This window comes from Staurois parvus, unplaced genomic scaffold (assembly GCF_062004578.1).
Source record: "Staurois parvus isolate SC_StPar_1 unplaced genomic scaffold, SC_StPar_1.0 ptg002244l, whole genome shotgun sequence".
NCBI classification, from domain to species: Eukaryota; Metazoa; Chordata; class Amphibia; order Anura; family Ranidae; genus Staurois; species Staurois parvus.
Genome location: NW_028320040.1, coordinates 53,450 through 69,002, shown reverse-complemented (window position 1 = coordinate 69,002; position 15,553 = coordinate 53,450). Strand labels below are relative to the sequence as shown.

At 46.9% G+C, this 15,553-nt stretch overlaps 1 protein-coding gene across 1 annotated transcript in view; it reads right to left on the bottom strand.

The window, feature by feature from the left end:
• Positions 1-15,553, bottom strand: part of NPR2 (natriuretic peptide receptor 2) — a gene marked incomplete at its 5' end in the record, with an annotated part of 88,855 nt that overhangs the window by 27,657 nt on the left and 45,645 nt on the right. Inside the window, 6 exons of the mRNA XM_089665571.1 lie at positions 3,100-3,168; positions 3,684-3,807; positions 4,909-5,055; positions 6,189-6,357; positions 7,374-7,529; positions 10,037-10,196. Coding sequence (XP_089521697.1) covers positions 3,100-3,168; positions 3,684-3,807; positions 4,909-5,055; positions 6,189-6,357; positions 7,374-7,529; positions 10,037-10,196 — 825 coding nt within the window. The remainder of the gene's footprint in view (positions 1-3,099; positions 3,169-3,683; positions 3,808-4,908; positions 5,056-6,188; positions 6,358-7,373; positions 7,530-10,036; positions 10,197-15,553) is intronic.

The following is a 15,553-nucleotide window of genomic DNA, read 5'->3' as shown; positions in this document are numbered from 1 at the left end:
ACACCTGTACTGATCCTGTATATTACACCTGTACTGATCCCTGTATAATACACCTGTACTGATCCCTGTATAATACACCTGTACTGATCCCTGTATAATACACCTGTACTGATCCTTTATAATACACCTGTACTGATCCTGTATATTACACCTGTACTGATCCCTGTATAATACACCTGTACTGATCCCTGTATACTACACCTGTACTGATCCTGTATAATACACCTGTACTGACCCTGTATAATACACCTGTACTGATCCTGTATAATACACCTGTACTGATCCCTGTATAATACACCTGTACTGACCCTGTATAATACACCTGTACTGACCCTGTATAATACACCTGTACTGATCCTGTATAATACACCTGTACTGATCCTGTATATTACACCTGTACTGATCCCTGTATAATACACCTGTACTGATCCCTGTATACTACACCTGTACTGATCCTGTATAATACACCTGTACTGACCCTGTATAATACACCTGTACTGATCCTGTATAATACACCTGTACTGATCCCTGTATAATACACCTTTACTGATCTCTGTATATTACACCTGTACTGATCCTGTATAATACACCTGTACTGATCCTGTATAATACACCTGTACTGATCCTGTATAATACACCTGTACTGATCCCTGTATAATACACCTGTACTGATCCTGTATAATACACCTGTACTGATCCCTGTATAATACACCTGTACTGATCTCTGTATATTACACCTGTACTGATCCTGTATAATACACCTGTACTGATCCTGTATAATACACCTGTACTGATCCTGTATAATACACCTGTACTGATCCCTGTATAATACACCTGTACTGATCCCTGTATAATACACCTGTACTGATCCTGTATAATACACCTGTACTGATCCCTGTATAATACACCTGTACTGATCCTGTATATTACACCTGTACTGACCCCTGTATAATACACCTGTACTGATCCTGTATAATACACCTGTACTGATCCCTGTATAATACACCTGTACTGTTCCTGTATATTACACCTGTACTGACCCCTGTATAATACACCTGTACTGATCCCTGTATAATACACCTGTACTGACCCTGTATAATACACCTGTACTGATCCTGTATAATACACCTGTACTGATCCCTGTATAATACACCTGTACTGATCCCTGTATAATACACCTGTACTGATCACTGTATAATACACCTGTACTGATCCCTGTATACTACACCTGTACTGATCCTGTATAATACACCTGTACTGATCCTGTATAATACACCTGTACTGATCCTGTATAATACACCTGTACTGATCCCTGTATAATACACCTGTACTGATCCCTGTATAATACACCTGTACTGATCCTGTATATTACACCTGTACTGACCCCTGTATAATACACCTGTACTGATCCCTGTATAATACACCTGTACTGACCCTGTATAATACACCTGTACTGATCCCTGTATAATACACCTGTACTGATCCTGTATAATACACCTGTACTGATCCCTGTATAATACACCTGCACTGATCCCTGTATAATACACCTGCACTGATCCCTGTATAATACACCTGTACTGATCCCTGTATAATACACCTGTACTGATCCTGTATAATACACCTGTACTGATCCTTGTATAATACACGTGTACTGATCCCTGTATACCTGTATATTACACCTGTACTGATCCTGTATAATACACCTGTACTGATCCCTGTATAATATACCTGTACTGATCCTGTATAATACACCTGTACTGATCTCTGTATAATACCCCTGTACTGATCCCTGTATAATACACCTGTACTGATCTCTGTATAATACACCTGTACTGATCCTGTATAATACACCTGTACTGATCCCTGTATATTACACCTGTACTGATCCCTATATACCTGTACTGATCCTGTATAATACACCTGTACTGATCCCTGTATAATACACCTGTACTGACCCTGTATAATACACCTGTACTGATCCTGTATAATATACCTGTACTGATCCCTGTATAATACACCTGTACTGATCCCTGTATAATACACCTGTACTGATCCTGTATAATACACCTGTACTGATCCCTGTATAATACACCTGTACTGATCCCTGTATAATACACCTGTACTGATCCTGTATAATACACCTGTACTGATCCTTGTATAATACACCTGTACTGATCCTGTATAATACACCTGTACTGATCCCTGTATAATACACCTATACTGATCCCTGTATAATACACCTGTACTGATCCCTGTATAATACACCTGTACTGATCCCTGTATACTACACCTGTACTGATCCTGTATAATACACCTGTACTGATCCCTGTATAATACACCTGTACTGATCCCTGTATACTACACCTGTACTGATCCTGTATAATACACCTGTACTGATCCTGTATATTACACCTGTACTGATCCTGTTTATTACACCTGTACTGATCCTGTATAATACACCTGTACTGGTCCCTGTATAATACACCTGTACTGATCCTGTATAATACACCTGTACTGATCCCTGTATAATACACCTGTACTGATCCTGTATAATACACCTGTACTGATCCTGTATAATACACCTGTACTGATCCCTGTATACTACACCTGTACTGATCTCTGTATACTACACCTGTACTGATCCTGTATATTACACCTGTACTGATCCTGTATATTACACCTGTACTGATCCTGTATATTACACCTGTACTGATCCCTGTATAATACACCTGTACTGATCCTGTATATTACACCTGTACTGATCCCTGTATAATACACCTGCACTGATCCTGTATATTACACCTGTACTGATCCCTGTATAATACACCTGTACTGATCCTGTATATTACACCTGTACTGATCCCTGTATAATACACCTGTACTGATCCCTGTATACCTGTATAATACACCTGTACTGATCCTGTATATTACACCTGTCCTTATCCCTGAAGTAGGAATGTGTGGAGGGTGGACTCCAGGGGCTGCTCTGTGTACACTGCCCTCCCCTCTCCTGCCTCATTGGATTAGATGGGAGAGTGCCGGACTGGACAGACGGCCGGGCCGGGCCCGCTCTGCACATGCTCTGTAGGAGTCTCTTACCTTGTAAACATCAAAGTTGTCTATTATGGCGTCGAAGCAGGTATAGAGGTCATTGAGTAACGTCACCACCTGTGGGGACAAAGGGCGGAATTAGGACTTTGGGGAGATGGAACATCCCTGTGTACCCCCCTTAATTCCTGGGGTCACACGGGGTCCTCCAACCTCACAAGTGCATTTCTTTTCACTTTCGTATCCGGACCCCGGACATAATAATAGGGGGAGCAAAACTGGACAATTTCACTGTACCAACATTTTGGCTCATTTTGCTGCAAAACATTACAAATGCGGTCCATGCCGGGCGGGATGCTGACTGGAGGAGTATGGAGGGTTGTATTTCTTTAGGATCTTCTAATCACTTGCCACATTAAATGTGATAAAGTTCTCCCAGCTCATGTCTTCCCCCGGGGGGGGGGGTTACTCCTTGGGTGGGTTTATAGAACAGGCGGGGATTTCAGATACATGGTCACAGGCGGGATGCTATCAGGAGGTTGGATGGTCGGCCTTGACCCCTGATCCCCCCCCCAGATTCTATCCGGCTCGCCCTTTAGATGGATATCTGTGACGGGGCTACATGAAGTACCTACCTGCATTGGGGTGCTCTCTGCAGACATGGATGTGAACCCCACAATGTCACTGAAATAAATGGTGACGCTATCGAAGGCCTCGGCCTGGACCGTCTCTCCTCTCTTCAACTGCTCCGCCACCGAGCTGAGTACAGAAGAACAGACCATGACGTGTGTGGGATGTACATGGACCATCGCCTGAGCCCCCTGGACATAGTCCCTAGGATGTATGTTCACTGACCCCTCCCCCATACAACTGTCATACTGACCCCGCCCCATACAACTGTCATACTGACCCCGCCCCCATACAGCTGTCATACTGACCCCTCCCTCATACAACTGTCATACTGACCCCGCCCCCATACAACTGTCATACTGACCCCTCCCTCATACAACTGTCATACTGACCCCTCCCTCATACAACTGTCATACTGACCCCTCCCTCATACAACTGTCATACTGACCCCGCCCCCATACAACTGTCATACTGACCCCGCCCCCATACAACTGTCATACTGACCCCTCCCTCATACAACTGTCATACTGACCCCTCCCTCATACAACTGTCATACTGACCCCGCCCCCAAACAACTGTCATACTGACCCCGCCCCCATACAAATGTCATACAAACCCCTCCCCCACACATATGCCATACTAACCCCTCCCACACACATCTGCCATACTGACCCCTCCCCCCACACATATGCCATACTTACCCCTCCCCCATACAACGGCCATTCTAACACCTCACCCCCATACATCTGTCATACTGACTCCCCATACCCCTGCCATACTGACCCCTCTACTGATTCAACTGACATACTGACCCTCCCCCATACATCTTCCATACTGACCCCTCCCCCCATACATCTTCCATACTGACCCCTCCCCCCATTCATCTTCCATACTGACCCCTCCCCCCATACATCTTCCATACTGACCCCTCCCCCCATACAACTGACATTCTGACACCTCCCCCATAGATCTTTCTTACTGACCCCTCCCCCGTACATCTTCCATACTGACCCCTTCCCCATTCATCTTTCATACTGACACCTCCCCCCATACAGCTGTCATTCTGACCTCTCACCCCCATCCATCTGCCATACTAACCCCCCCCCCATATATTTGCCATACTGACTCCCCTCAATTCAACTGCCCTACTGACCCCTCCCACTGATACAACTGCGATACAGTATTTGCATTGTGTGGTGTAGTATTTGTCGGTGGGGTATTGATGCTCACTGTGGTAGGATCTGGTAGAGCAGGTTTTCGGCTTTTCGCTTCTCCTCCAGGTAGGCCTGAGTCCGCTCCTCCACCAACTTCTCCAGATTGTTGGCGTATTGCTCCATACGGGACAGTAAGTTATCTAGGATGCTGGTTGTCCCCTCCCTGGAAAACACACAACATCAGACATTCCCCCTCCCCTCCATATAACATACCCCCCTCTTACCAGGATTCCTCCTCCTCTGGATGTAGACATCCCCTCCCTGGATATAAAATATCCCCCCCCCCCCATTCCTGGGAGTAAGGATATCCCCTCCTCTGGATGTAGACATCCCCTCCCTGGATATAAGATATCCCCCTCTTACCAGGATTCCCCCATTCCTGGGAGTAAGGATATCCCCTCCTCCTCTGGATGTAGACATCTGATCCCCTGGATATAAGATATCCCCTTCACACCAGGGTGTAAGATACCCCCCCCCCCCCATTCCTGGGAGTAAGGATATCCCCTCCTCCTCTGGATGTAGACATCCCCTCCCTGGATATAAGATATCCCCCTCTTACCAGGATTCCCCCATTCCTGGGAGTAAGGATATCCCCTCCTCCTCTGGATGTAGACATCTGATCCCCTGGATATAAGATATCCCCTTCACACCAGGGTGTAAGATACCCCCCCCCCATTCCTGGGAGTAAGGATATCCCCTCCTCCTCTGGATGTAGACATCCCCTCCCCTGGATATAAGATATCCCCCTCTTACCAGGATTCCCCCATTCCTGGGAGTAAGGATATCCCCTCCTCCTCTGGATGTAGACATCTGATCCCCTGGATATAAGATATCCCCTTCACACCAGGGTGTAAGATACCCCCCCCCCATTCCTGGGAGTAAGGATATCCCCTCCTCCTCTGGATGTAGACATCCCCTCCCCTGGATATAAGATATCCCCCTCTTACCAGGATTCCCCCATTCCTGGGAGTAAGGATATCCCCTCCTCCTCTGGATGTAGACATCCTCTCCCTGGATATAAGATATCCCCTTCACACCAGGGTGTAAGATACCCCCCATTCCTGGGAGTAAGAATATCACCTCCTCTGGGTGAAGACATCCCCCTCCTCTGGATGAAGACATCCCCTCCTCCCTGGGATGTAGGTTACCCTCTGCCACCTGAGCATGTAGCATACCCCACCACCCTTGATATCACCCCCTCCATCAAGATGTAGGATATTGTCTCCTCCCCATGATGTAGGACATCACACCCCTTCACCATGCAGGATATCTTCCTTCCCTTCTACAATCACTCACTTGTTGAACTTGCAGATGTACATCTTAATCTGGCTAAAGTCTGGACGGTCCAGCGGCTCCTCCGCCCAACATCGGTCCATGAGGATACCCAACTCCTCGCTGTGACAGCTGGTGTCCACAGTGGGCCGAAAGAATGGACGCTGGCCATTCCGGACCTTCTGGACAATCTCTGGAGGGAGGACATGGACGACAGATTATATGAAGCCCACATATTCCAACAGCTTAAAATAATGAGAGGAACCAAAAGATCTTTTCATATTTCAGGACTTTGTCAGAGTGATGTGATCTGTGGGAGGGAGAGCCAGGGGCCACAGGACAACAAAAATCAGCAGACACCCAGCCCACACCGATATTATATACTGGTTCCCCATACATCATTGTGAAATGCATTGGAGGACCTTAGGGTTCTTCAAGTAAGACTCCCAAATATTGTGAATTGCATTGGAGGATTGCAAGGTTCTTGTATGGAATCCCCAAACATTATTGGGAAATATGTTGAAGCGCCTTGAGATTCTTGTTTTGAACCCTCAAACATAACTTTGCAACGTGTTGGCAGGCCTCAAGGTTCTTGGTTGGGACCCCCAAAGATCATTGCTAAACATGTTGGAGAACCTTGAGAAGCCTTGTTTGGAACAATTCATTTCCATTTAGTAAAGCATTGGAGATCACAAATCTGAGTTACTCCTTGCTGCCCATCACTGCTGGAAATGGTTTGGACTGGTGCCCACCTTACACTTCTGGCTTCCCACTACTTTGTGTGCTTTACTGCAATAAAGCTTCACACTCAGCTCCACCAAGAACTGACAATTTATTCCCCATGGTGGGGGGGGTCACTTGTCCCCTTCCCCTGCACCTCCACCTCAGACAACCGCTACTGAGGACCCCAGGAACAGCAGAGAACAGGACCAATTCCTCCACCATCCATGATATGATCAGGAGCCTTGCAGAGCCGCTAAGAAGTAACAGCTTCTTCTTCTTTTTTTTTTTTTTGGATGGAGTGGACAAAGTTTAGAAGCTCTGTAATGATTTATGCCCTTACAAGGATTCCCCTCAAATATCCCAGTGGCACCAGGCACTCAGAAAGTAGGAGTGTGTGTGTGTGGGGGGGGGGGGGTTAAATCCTGATATCTGCTCCACCCTACACACACCCTCCATCCATCAGTAAATTAACTCAGCAGTGGTTACCTTTGGGGCTGAGGTCCATGCCCTGGATGTAGAAGGCCCCATTCCTCAGGGCAATCTCCTGCAGTATGATCCCGAAGCTGTAGACATCACCTTTCTGTGTGCCCTGAGGCGGGGGTCTGGCCATCCGCAGGAGCTCCGGGGCCGTCCACAGCTTCTCTGTACAGGAAGAAGAACCGCTATCAGCTACTATGTCATACAAGGCCATCATTGCTCAATATGTCTCCCATGGACACGGTATATTATTATTGTTATACAGGATTTATAAAGCGCCAACAGGTCGCTCAGCGCTGTACATTATAGTGGGGGACATTGGAATAAAGGGGCCATTTATAAGAGGTGACAGTGACACCCCAATGAGTTTATTGGGAACTTCAGACCCAGGCTGTCTATATGCTGGACACCATCCCGGAGGAGCAACCAGACCCCCATCACAATCTATATACTGGACACTATCCCCCTGGACCCCCATTAGTCTATATACTGGATGCTTTCCTGGGTGCAGTGAGACTCCCATCACAATTCATAGGCTGGACACTATCCTGGGGGATTGAGACTCCCATCACAATCTATATGCTGGACACTATCCCAGGGGCCAATGAGACCCTCATCAGTCTATATACTGGACACTATCCCCCTGGACCCCCATTAGTCTATATACTGGCCGCTTTCCCGGGTGCAGTGAGATTCCCATCACAATTCATAGGCTGGACACTATCCTGGGGGATTGAGACTCCCATCACAATCTATATGCTGGACACTATCCCAGGGGGCAATGAGACTCCCATCAGTCTATATACTGGACACTATCCCCCTGGACCCCCATTAGTCTATATACTGGACACTTTTCCGGGTGCAGTGAGACTCCCATCACAATTCATATGCTGGACACTATCCCAAGGGGCAGTGAGACCCCCATCAGTCTATATAATGAACACTATCTCCCCTGGACCCCCGTCAGTCTATATAGAGGACACTGTCTCCAGAGGCAATGAGACCCCCATCACAATCTATATGCTGGACATTATCCTGGGGGACAATCAGACCCCCATCACAATCTATATGATGGACTCTATCCCAGAGGGCACTGAGACCCCCCATCACAATCTATATGCTGGACACTATCCCTGGGATAATGAGACCCCACCCCCATTATAATCTATATGCTGGACACTATCCCGGGATACAATGGGACCCCCATACCAATCTATATGCTGGACACTATCCTGGGGGATTGAGACTCCCATCACAATCTATATGCTGGACACTATCCCAGGGGCCAATGAGACCCTCATCAGTCTATATACTGGACACTATCCCCCTGGACCCCCATTAGTCTATATACTGGCCGCTTTCCCGGGTGCATTGAGATTCCCATCACAATTCATAGGCTGGACACTATCCTGGGGGATTGAGACTCCCATCACAATCTATATGCTGGACACTATCCCAGGGGGCAATGAGACCCCCATCAGTCTATATACTGGACACTATCCCCCTGGACCCCCATTAGTCTATATACTGGACACTTTTCCGGGTGCAGTGAGACTCCCATCACAATTCATATGCTGGACACTATCCCAAGGGGCAATGAGACCCCCATCAGTCTATATACTGAACACTATCTCCCCTGGACCCCCATCAGTCTATATAGAGGACACTGTCTCCAGAGGCAATGAGACCCCCATCACAATCTATATGCTGGACATTATCCTGGGGGACAATCAGACCCCCATCACAATCTATATGATGGACTCTATCCCAGAGGGCACTGAGACCCCCCATCACAATCTATATGCTGGACACTATCCCTGGGATAATGAGACCCCACCCCCATTATAATCTATATGCTGGACACTATCCCGGGATACAATGGGACCCCCATACCAATCTATATGCTGGATACTATCCTGGGGCAATGGGATCCCCATCACAATCTATATTTTGGACACTATCCAGGGGTACAGTGAGACCCCCATCACAATCTATATTCTGGACACTATCCAGGGGGACAGTGCGACTCCCATCACAATCTATATTCTGGACACTATCCTGGGGTACAGTGAGACCCCCATCACAATCTATATTCTGGACACTATCCTGAGGGACAATGAGACCTCCATTGCAATCTATATACTGAACACTCTTCCATGGTGGGGGGTGAGATCCCTATTACAATCTATAGGAGACATACTATACTACTACACCCATCTGGTGTCCTGCACAGATCCCTGAGCTCAACCCTAGTGAACACCTTTGGGTTAAATTGGAATGCCAATGGTGAGCCTGGTCTTCTCATCTAAAATCAGTATCTGACCTTACAAATGGGCACAAATTCCCACCGACAACCAATCTTGTAAAAAGTCTTCCCAGAAAGTGAAGGATGGTTTAGCCAGAAAGGAGACAACTCTATATTAATGGCCATGGGAGAAAGGAGGGGTAACTCTATAACAATGTCAAGACTTTGAAATGGGATGTCCAACAAGATCATATAGGTGTGATGGTAAGTTGCCCTCAGACTGTTGGCTATGTATATGTACATTCATATACAGGGGTCATAAATATATCGATCTTTATACAGAGCCATTTATAAGCTGAAGAGGGCCCAGGGAAGGTTCAGCCTGAAATTGGGTGAATATGAGGCAATTGTGGACATTCACACCCACTGGCATACAAGGCATAGACATCTTCTGCATCGCAGCTGGAGCGGAAGCTGGCCAATCCATAGTCGGTGATCTTTAGTACGAATCGGCTGTCCACTACACAGTTGGAGGACTTGAGGTTCCCATGGGTGCCGATGATGCTGCGGTGCAAGAAACACATTCCCTGAGGAGACAGCAGGAGGAACATTACCAACAGACACATCTGATGAAAGGTGAAGGCCTTTGAGGGCCCTGCAGGTCACACATAACAAGGATACAATGGGAAAGGGAATGGGGTCTAGTAAGAGAACCTGTCTAAACTTGTGTCAATAATACAATAGATTAGCAGATCCCTATTGCTGTCAACTTCTTGTTTTTAATGAAACACGACCCAAAAAATTACAGCTCGTGACAAGATTGGACTGTACATTTCATATTTATCGTACATCCATCAAATTCATTGACAATTCAATAATGATACTAGCGATTTTTTGTGATAGTGCTAAGGCAAGGAAAGCTGGTACAACATTCAGGTTTGTAAGAAGGGGTCCATAGTGACTTATTCATTTTACAGTTCGAATGGTGATACAAAGAAAAGGAAGGGGCAGTTTGTGGGGTGGAAAGACTGAGGGGGACTTGGAAGGGTTTAATAAGGAAAGGTTAGGGTCTCAGACTTGTAATCCGGTGGAGGTTGGTTGTCTACCTTCAGGTAGGTAAGTATTCTGCAGATGATGTACAGTGTTAATGCTATAGTAGGAAAAACAGACGTAAATTTCCATTTATAGAGCGTTAACCATCTGGAAGGTTCTTCTCCTGTAGCTGATCCAATGTCCAAGTATATATTAGACAGAATCATCTAGGAAGCTTTTTTTGGGTGGTCACAGGGGGCCTATAAAAGGAGTAGGGTGACAGAGAAAGAAGGGGAGTTATTGTCAGAGGATGGACGGGTGGAAGAGTAAAAAGGAGGGGTGGGTAAAGAGGGGAAGTGGGAATCTGAGAATAAGAGGGTGTGGGAGGTCGGAAGAGGGTTGGGTGAAGAGGCCAGGTGGAGGTCAGGGAATCAGAGTGGAGGAGGTTGAAAAAGGGGTAGTTGAAGGTTTTTAGGAGCTCTGTAATGATGGCCAGCCCAAGGGGCTTCCATGTCAGATGGAGGGGTAGAAGGATAAAAAGGAGGGGTGGCTAAAGAGAGGAAGTTGGGGTTCAGGAAATAGAGGGTTCGGGAGGTTGGAAGAGGGGTGGGTGAAGAGGCCAGGTGGAGGTCAGGGAATTAGAGAGTGGAGGAAATTGAAAGAGGGGTGGGTGAAGGTTGGAGGAGCTCTGTATTGATGGCCAGCCCAAGGGGCTTCCATGTCAGATGAAGGGGTGGAAGAGTAAAAAGGAGGGGTGGATAAATAGGGGAGGTGAGGGTCTGGGAATTAGAGGGTGTGGGAGGTCGGAAGAGGGATGAGTGAAGCCAGGTGGAGGTCAGGGAATCAGAAAATGAAGGAGGTTGAAAGAAGGGTAGGTGAAGGTTGAAGGAGCTCTGTAATGATGGCCAGCCCAAGGGGCTTCCATGTAAGATGGAGGGGTGGGTAAATAGGGGAGGTGGGGATCCGGGAATTAGAGGGTGTGGTAGGTCGGAAGAGGGGTGGGTGAAGAGGCGAGGTGGAGGTCAGGGAATTCAAGAGTAGAGGAAGATGAAAGAGGGGTTGGTGAAGGTTGGAGGAGCTCTGTAATGATTGCCAGCCCAAGGGGCTTCTATGTCCCCCCCCCCATGTCTCTGTGGGGGAGGGGGGGTCTGGATTCCCACTAGGGAAGGGTTGACCTATAATTGAGATCATCACTGCGTAACGAAGAAGTGAAATGTCTGTCAAATGAAGGCGGTTTTGTGGTTTTATAAGTGGAGGTGAATGTGAACAGGTGCCATCTTGCCCGGGTATGTAGACAGTGAGTCATATTGTTTTGTATGGATTAACTCTTCCATGTTGGCCATTGGACGGTTGGGGTGACTTCCAGTGTCTTGGGATTGTGTTTTTCGCTGCATTTAGTGGTTGTAGAAGGAGAATGCATTTTGTTTTCCAAAGAAGTTAAGAAGGGATGGCACTGGTTGGAATTCTAGGGTGCAGTCAGTTATGAAGGATTGTACCTCCTTCCAGAGGGTAGACTTTGGGGGAAGGACCATTATCCCCCAAATGTAACATCAAAGCATCCTCAACATTAGTCAGGGCAGTATTGAGAAAAGATCATAAGGAAAATGGTGAGGAAATAGGATGAATGTAGAGAGAAGAAGTACAAAGCAAGAGAGTATTACATTACATTACATGGAGTTTATATAGCGCCAAAGGGTTTGCTCAGCGCTGTACAATAGAGGGGGGGGACAATACATAAAACAGAACAGCAACTACAAACAGCACACGAGGGGTTAGAGGGCCCTACTCTTTCGAGCTTACAATCTAGGAGGGAGGGGGTAGTGGTACAGGAGGAAGTGGCTGTGGGGGATGGAGTGGTGGGAGGAATGAAGGGGAACGGCTGCTAGGTGAGGGTAGGGTAGGCTTCCCTGAAGAGGTGGGTTTTGAGGGAGCGCCTGAAGGTGAGGAGGGAAGATGACAGTCTGATGGATTGGGGTAGTGAGTTCCAGAGGATGGGGGAGGACCTGGAGAAGTCTTGCAGTCGTGCGTGGGAGGAGGAGACCAGGGAGCAAGATAGAAGGAGGTCCTGTGAAGAGCGAAGGGTACGGGTAGGGTGGTATTTGGGAATCAGGTTGGTAAGGTAGTTGGGGGCAGTATTGTGAATGGCTTTATAGGTCAGAGTTAGTAGTTTAAATTTGATGAGTTGGGCAACTGGGAGCCAGTGGAGGGATAGGCAGAGGGGGGAGGCAGATGTGGAGCAGTTGGAAAGGTTTGAGTCCAGAATGACACCAAGGACTTTGGCTTGCGGGGTGGGATTGATGGTGGTGTTGTTGGTAGTGATGGAAAGGGTGGGAGGGGGTGCGGGAAGTGGGAAAGACGAGGAGCTCAGTTTTGGAGAGGTTTAACTTGAGGAAATGGAGTGACATCCAGTCTGAGATGTCGTTTAGGAGGTGAGTGATGCAGGCGGAGACTGTGGGGGTGAGGTGAGGGGTGGAGATGGTAAACTTGAGTGTCATCAGCGTAGAGATGGTAGTTGAAGCCGTGGGAGTGTATGAGTTTGCCAAGGGAGGTGGTGTAGATGGAGAAGAGAAGGGGTCCAAGGACAGAGCCTTGGGGGACCCCAACAGGCAGGGGAGGTGGCACCGTTGTAGGAAACGCTGAAGGAGCGTTGGGAAAGATAGGAGGAGAACCAGGAGAGAGCGGAGTCTCTGATGCCAAGGGAGAGTAGTTTATTAAGGAGGAGGGGGTGGTCAACTATGTCGAAGGCCGCGGAGAGGTCCAGGAGAAGGACAGAGTAGTCGCCTTTGGCTTTGGCGGTTAGTAGGTCGTTAGTGATTTTGAGGAGGGTGGTTTCAGTGGAGTGTAGGGGACTTGGAATTGGATGAATGAGATGTATACGGGTGTCAGGTGTTAATAAGCATTAACAAATCAAGTGAAGGGGGGGGGGGGGTGATGAGAGAAGAAACAATCATAGTTTTATAGACTGGGACTAGGAAAGGGGGTAGGGGGGGAAATAGAGCAGAAATATAAATTGAGAGTGTAAGGGGAGAGGATAAAAAGTAGATGTAATAATTGAAGTAGTTCAGAGACTGAAGATAGTGGTGAAAGATGATTGAAGTGCTGTGTAGGTTGGAGTAGAGGAAAATACTAGGAGACGGAGATGTTGTCCAGGGACCTAAGGGGAGTAAGGAGAGATGGTAAAAAGAGAGAGCAAAGGGAGAGAGGACTAGAGATAGAGACTAGAGAGAATAGAGGGAAGCCATCGGGCGCGGTTCCGCCTAGGGTAAAGTGGAATGAAGGATATGTCAGACTCCAGTTGCCTGATGTATGTCTCTGAGGCCTAGTGAGAACCTTGTATATGTACGAACCTAAAGTAGAAGGTGAAACATAGGGTCAAAATAAAGATGAGGAAGAAGGTAAAGAAATATGCAGAAAAATGGAGAGAAAGCCGGTACGATAAAGAGAGTTCCATATAGTGGCATAGTTATCAAACCCACAAATAAGCGCTCAATAGTCACATGGTCCCGAGAGCTCGGAACTCGTGGAAGATCACAATGGACTGCTCAAGATGCTGGAGTTCTGGAGAAAAAAAAGACTGCTCTGGTGTGAGCATGGATCCTGTGATGTAGGATTTCCATTTACAAAAATAAAGAGACTCCTTTGAAGATGTCGGGGGAATGATCAAATCGAGTGTCAAGACGTAGAAGAGAGTTAAGCTCTTGTTTGATGTCGGATAGAGTCGGAGGGGAGTTGGAGATCCATTTACGAAGAATAGCCCATCTTGCTATTAATAGGTACGTGGACATCCAGGGTTTGTTATTTCTGAAAGAGGATGTTTGGGAAGAGAAGAGACCGATAACTGGTTGATCCATGTATCCAAAGAGAAGAGGTAGCGGGTGGATGGGAAGTTGAAAAGATGTGATACGTGATATGAAGTTGACCACTTGCTTCCAGAGTGTGGAAATCATAGGACAGAGCCATAGTCTATGGTGTAGAGAACGTTTTTGCTGACCACACAGAGGGCAAGTAGAACCACCATCCTTTTGACACCCCCAGCATGTATCAGGTCAATCTGGGGAAATATGGTACAGTGTTAATGGGGTATGATACCATCTCCAGGATATCTTGCCATTTGTTTCTTTGATAATTATGTTGACTGAGACTCTAATCATGAGAATATTCCTATGTTCTCATTGTTCTGCAGAAAACAATTGACCGAGGTCAGTTTCCCAAGACTGAGAAGACAGAAGATCCTTCAAAGGAAAGGAGCAAAATAAAAAAAAGAAAAGATTTCCGCAATGAAATGAGAGAGTGGTCTTCTAGAGGCATCAGTCCACAAATGGGGTAAGTGGTCGTCTGAAAAGCTTTCTATTTTTAGCTGAATTTAGGAAGTGACGGATCTGGAAGTACATCCAGTAGGGCAATTTGTGGTCAGTGTTTGTGGCATTGAGGTCACTGAGTTCTTGGAAGAATCCTTGTGTGAAGAATGAGTGTGCGGTAAGCTTATGATCTAAAATTTTAATGAACCCTCCCCCCCCCTCATGTGGGACAGAAAGAGTTCATGTAGAATATTTGTTCAGCCTGTGGTGCTGAATATCAGACAACAAAGTAAAGAACAAATATCTGGAATTCTGGAAGAGCTCCACATACCTCCTGGAACCTCTCTGAGAATCTGACCCTCCCATCTCTAAAAATGTCAGGGGGGGTTCTTATTTACTTACAAGAGCACCTGTCACTGCTAATAATACCGTCACCATTCCACATGGTGGTGATCTGGAGGCATTGACTGATTATGGAGCATAATGGTGGATAATATGGGGTAATTTGGGGTATATGTGACAGTGAGGGATTATAAAATGACGTTATCCCAGGAAGGAGGCTCCTGCCAGGTTTGCTACTATTGAAGTCAGTCTGCTGTTCTGAAACATGTTGG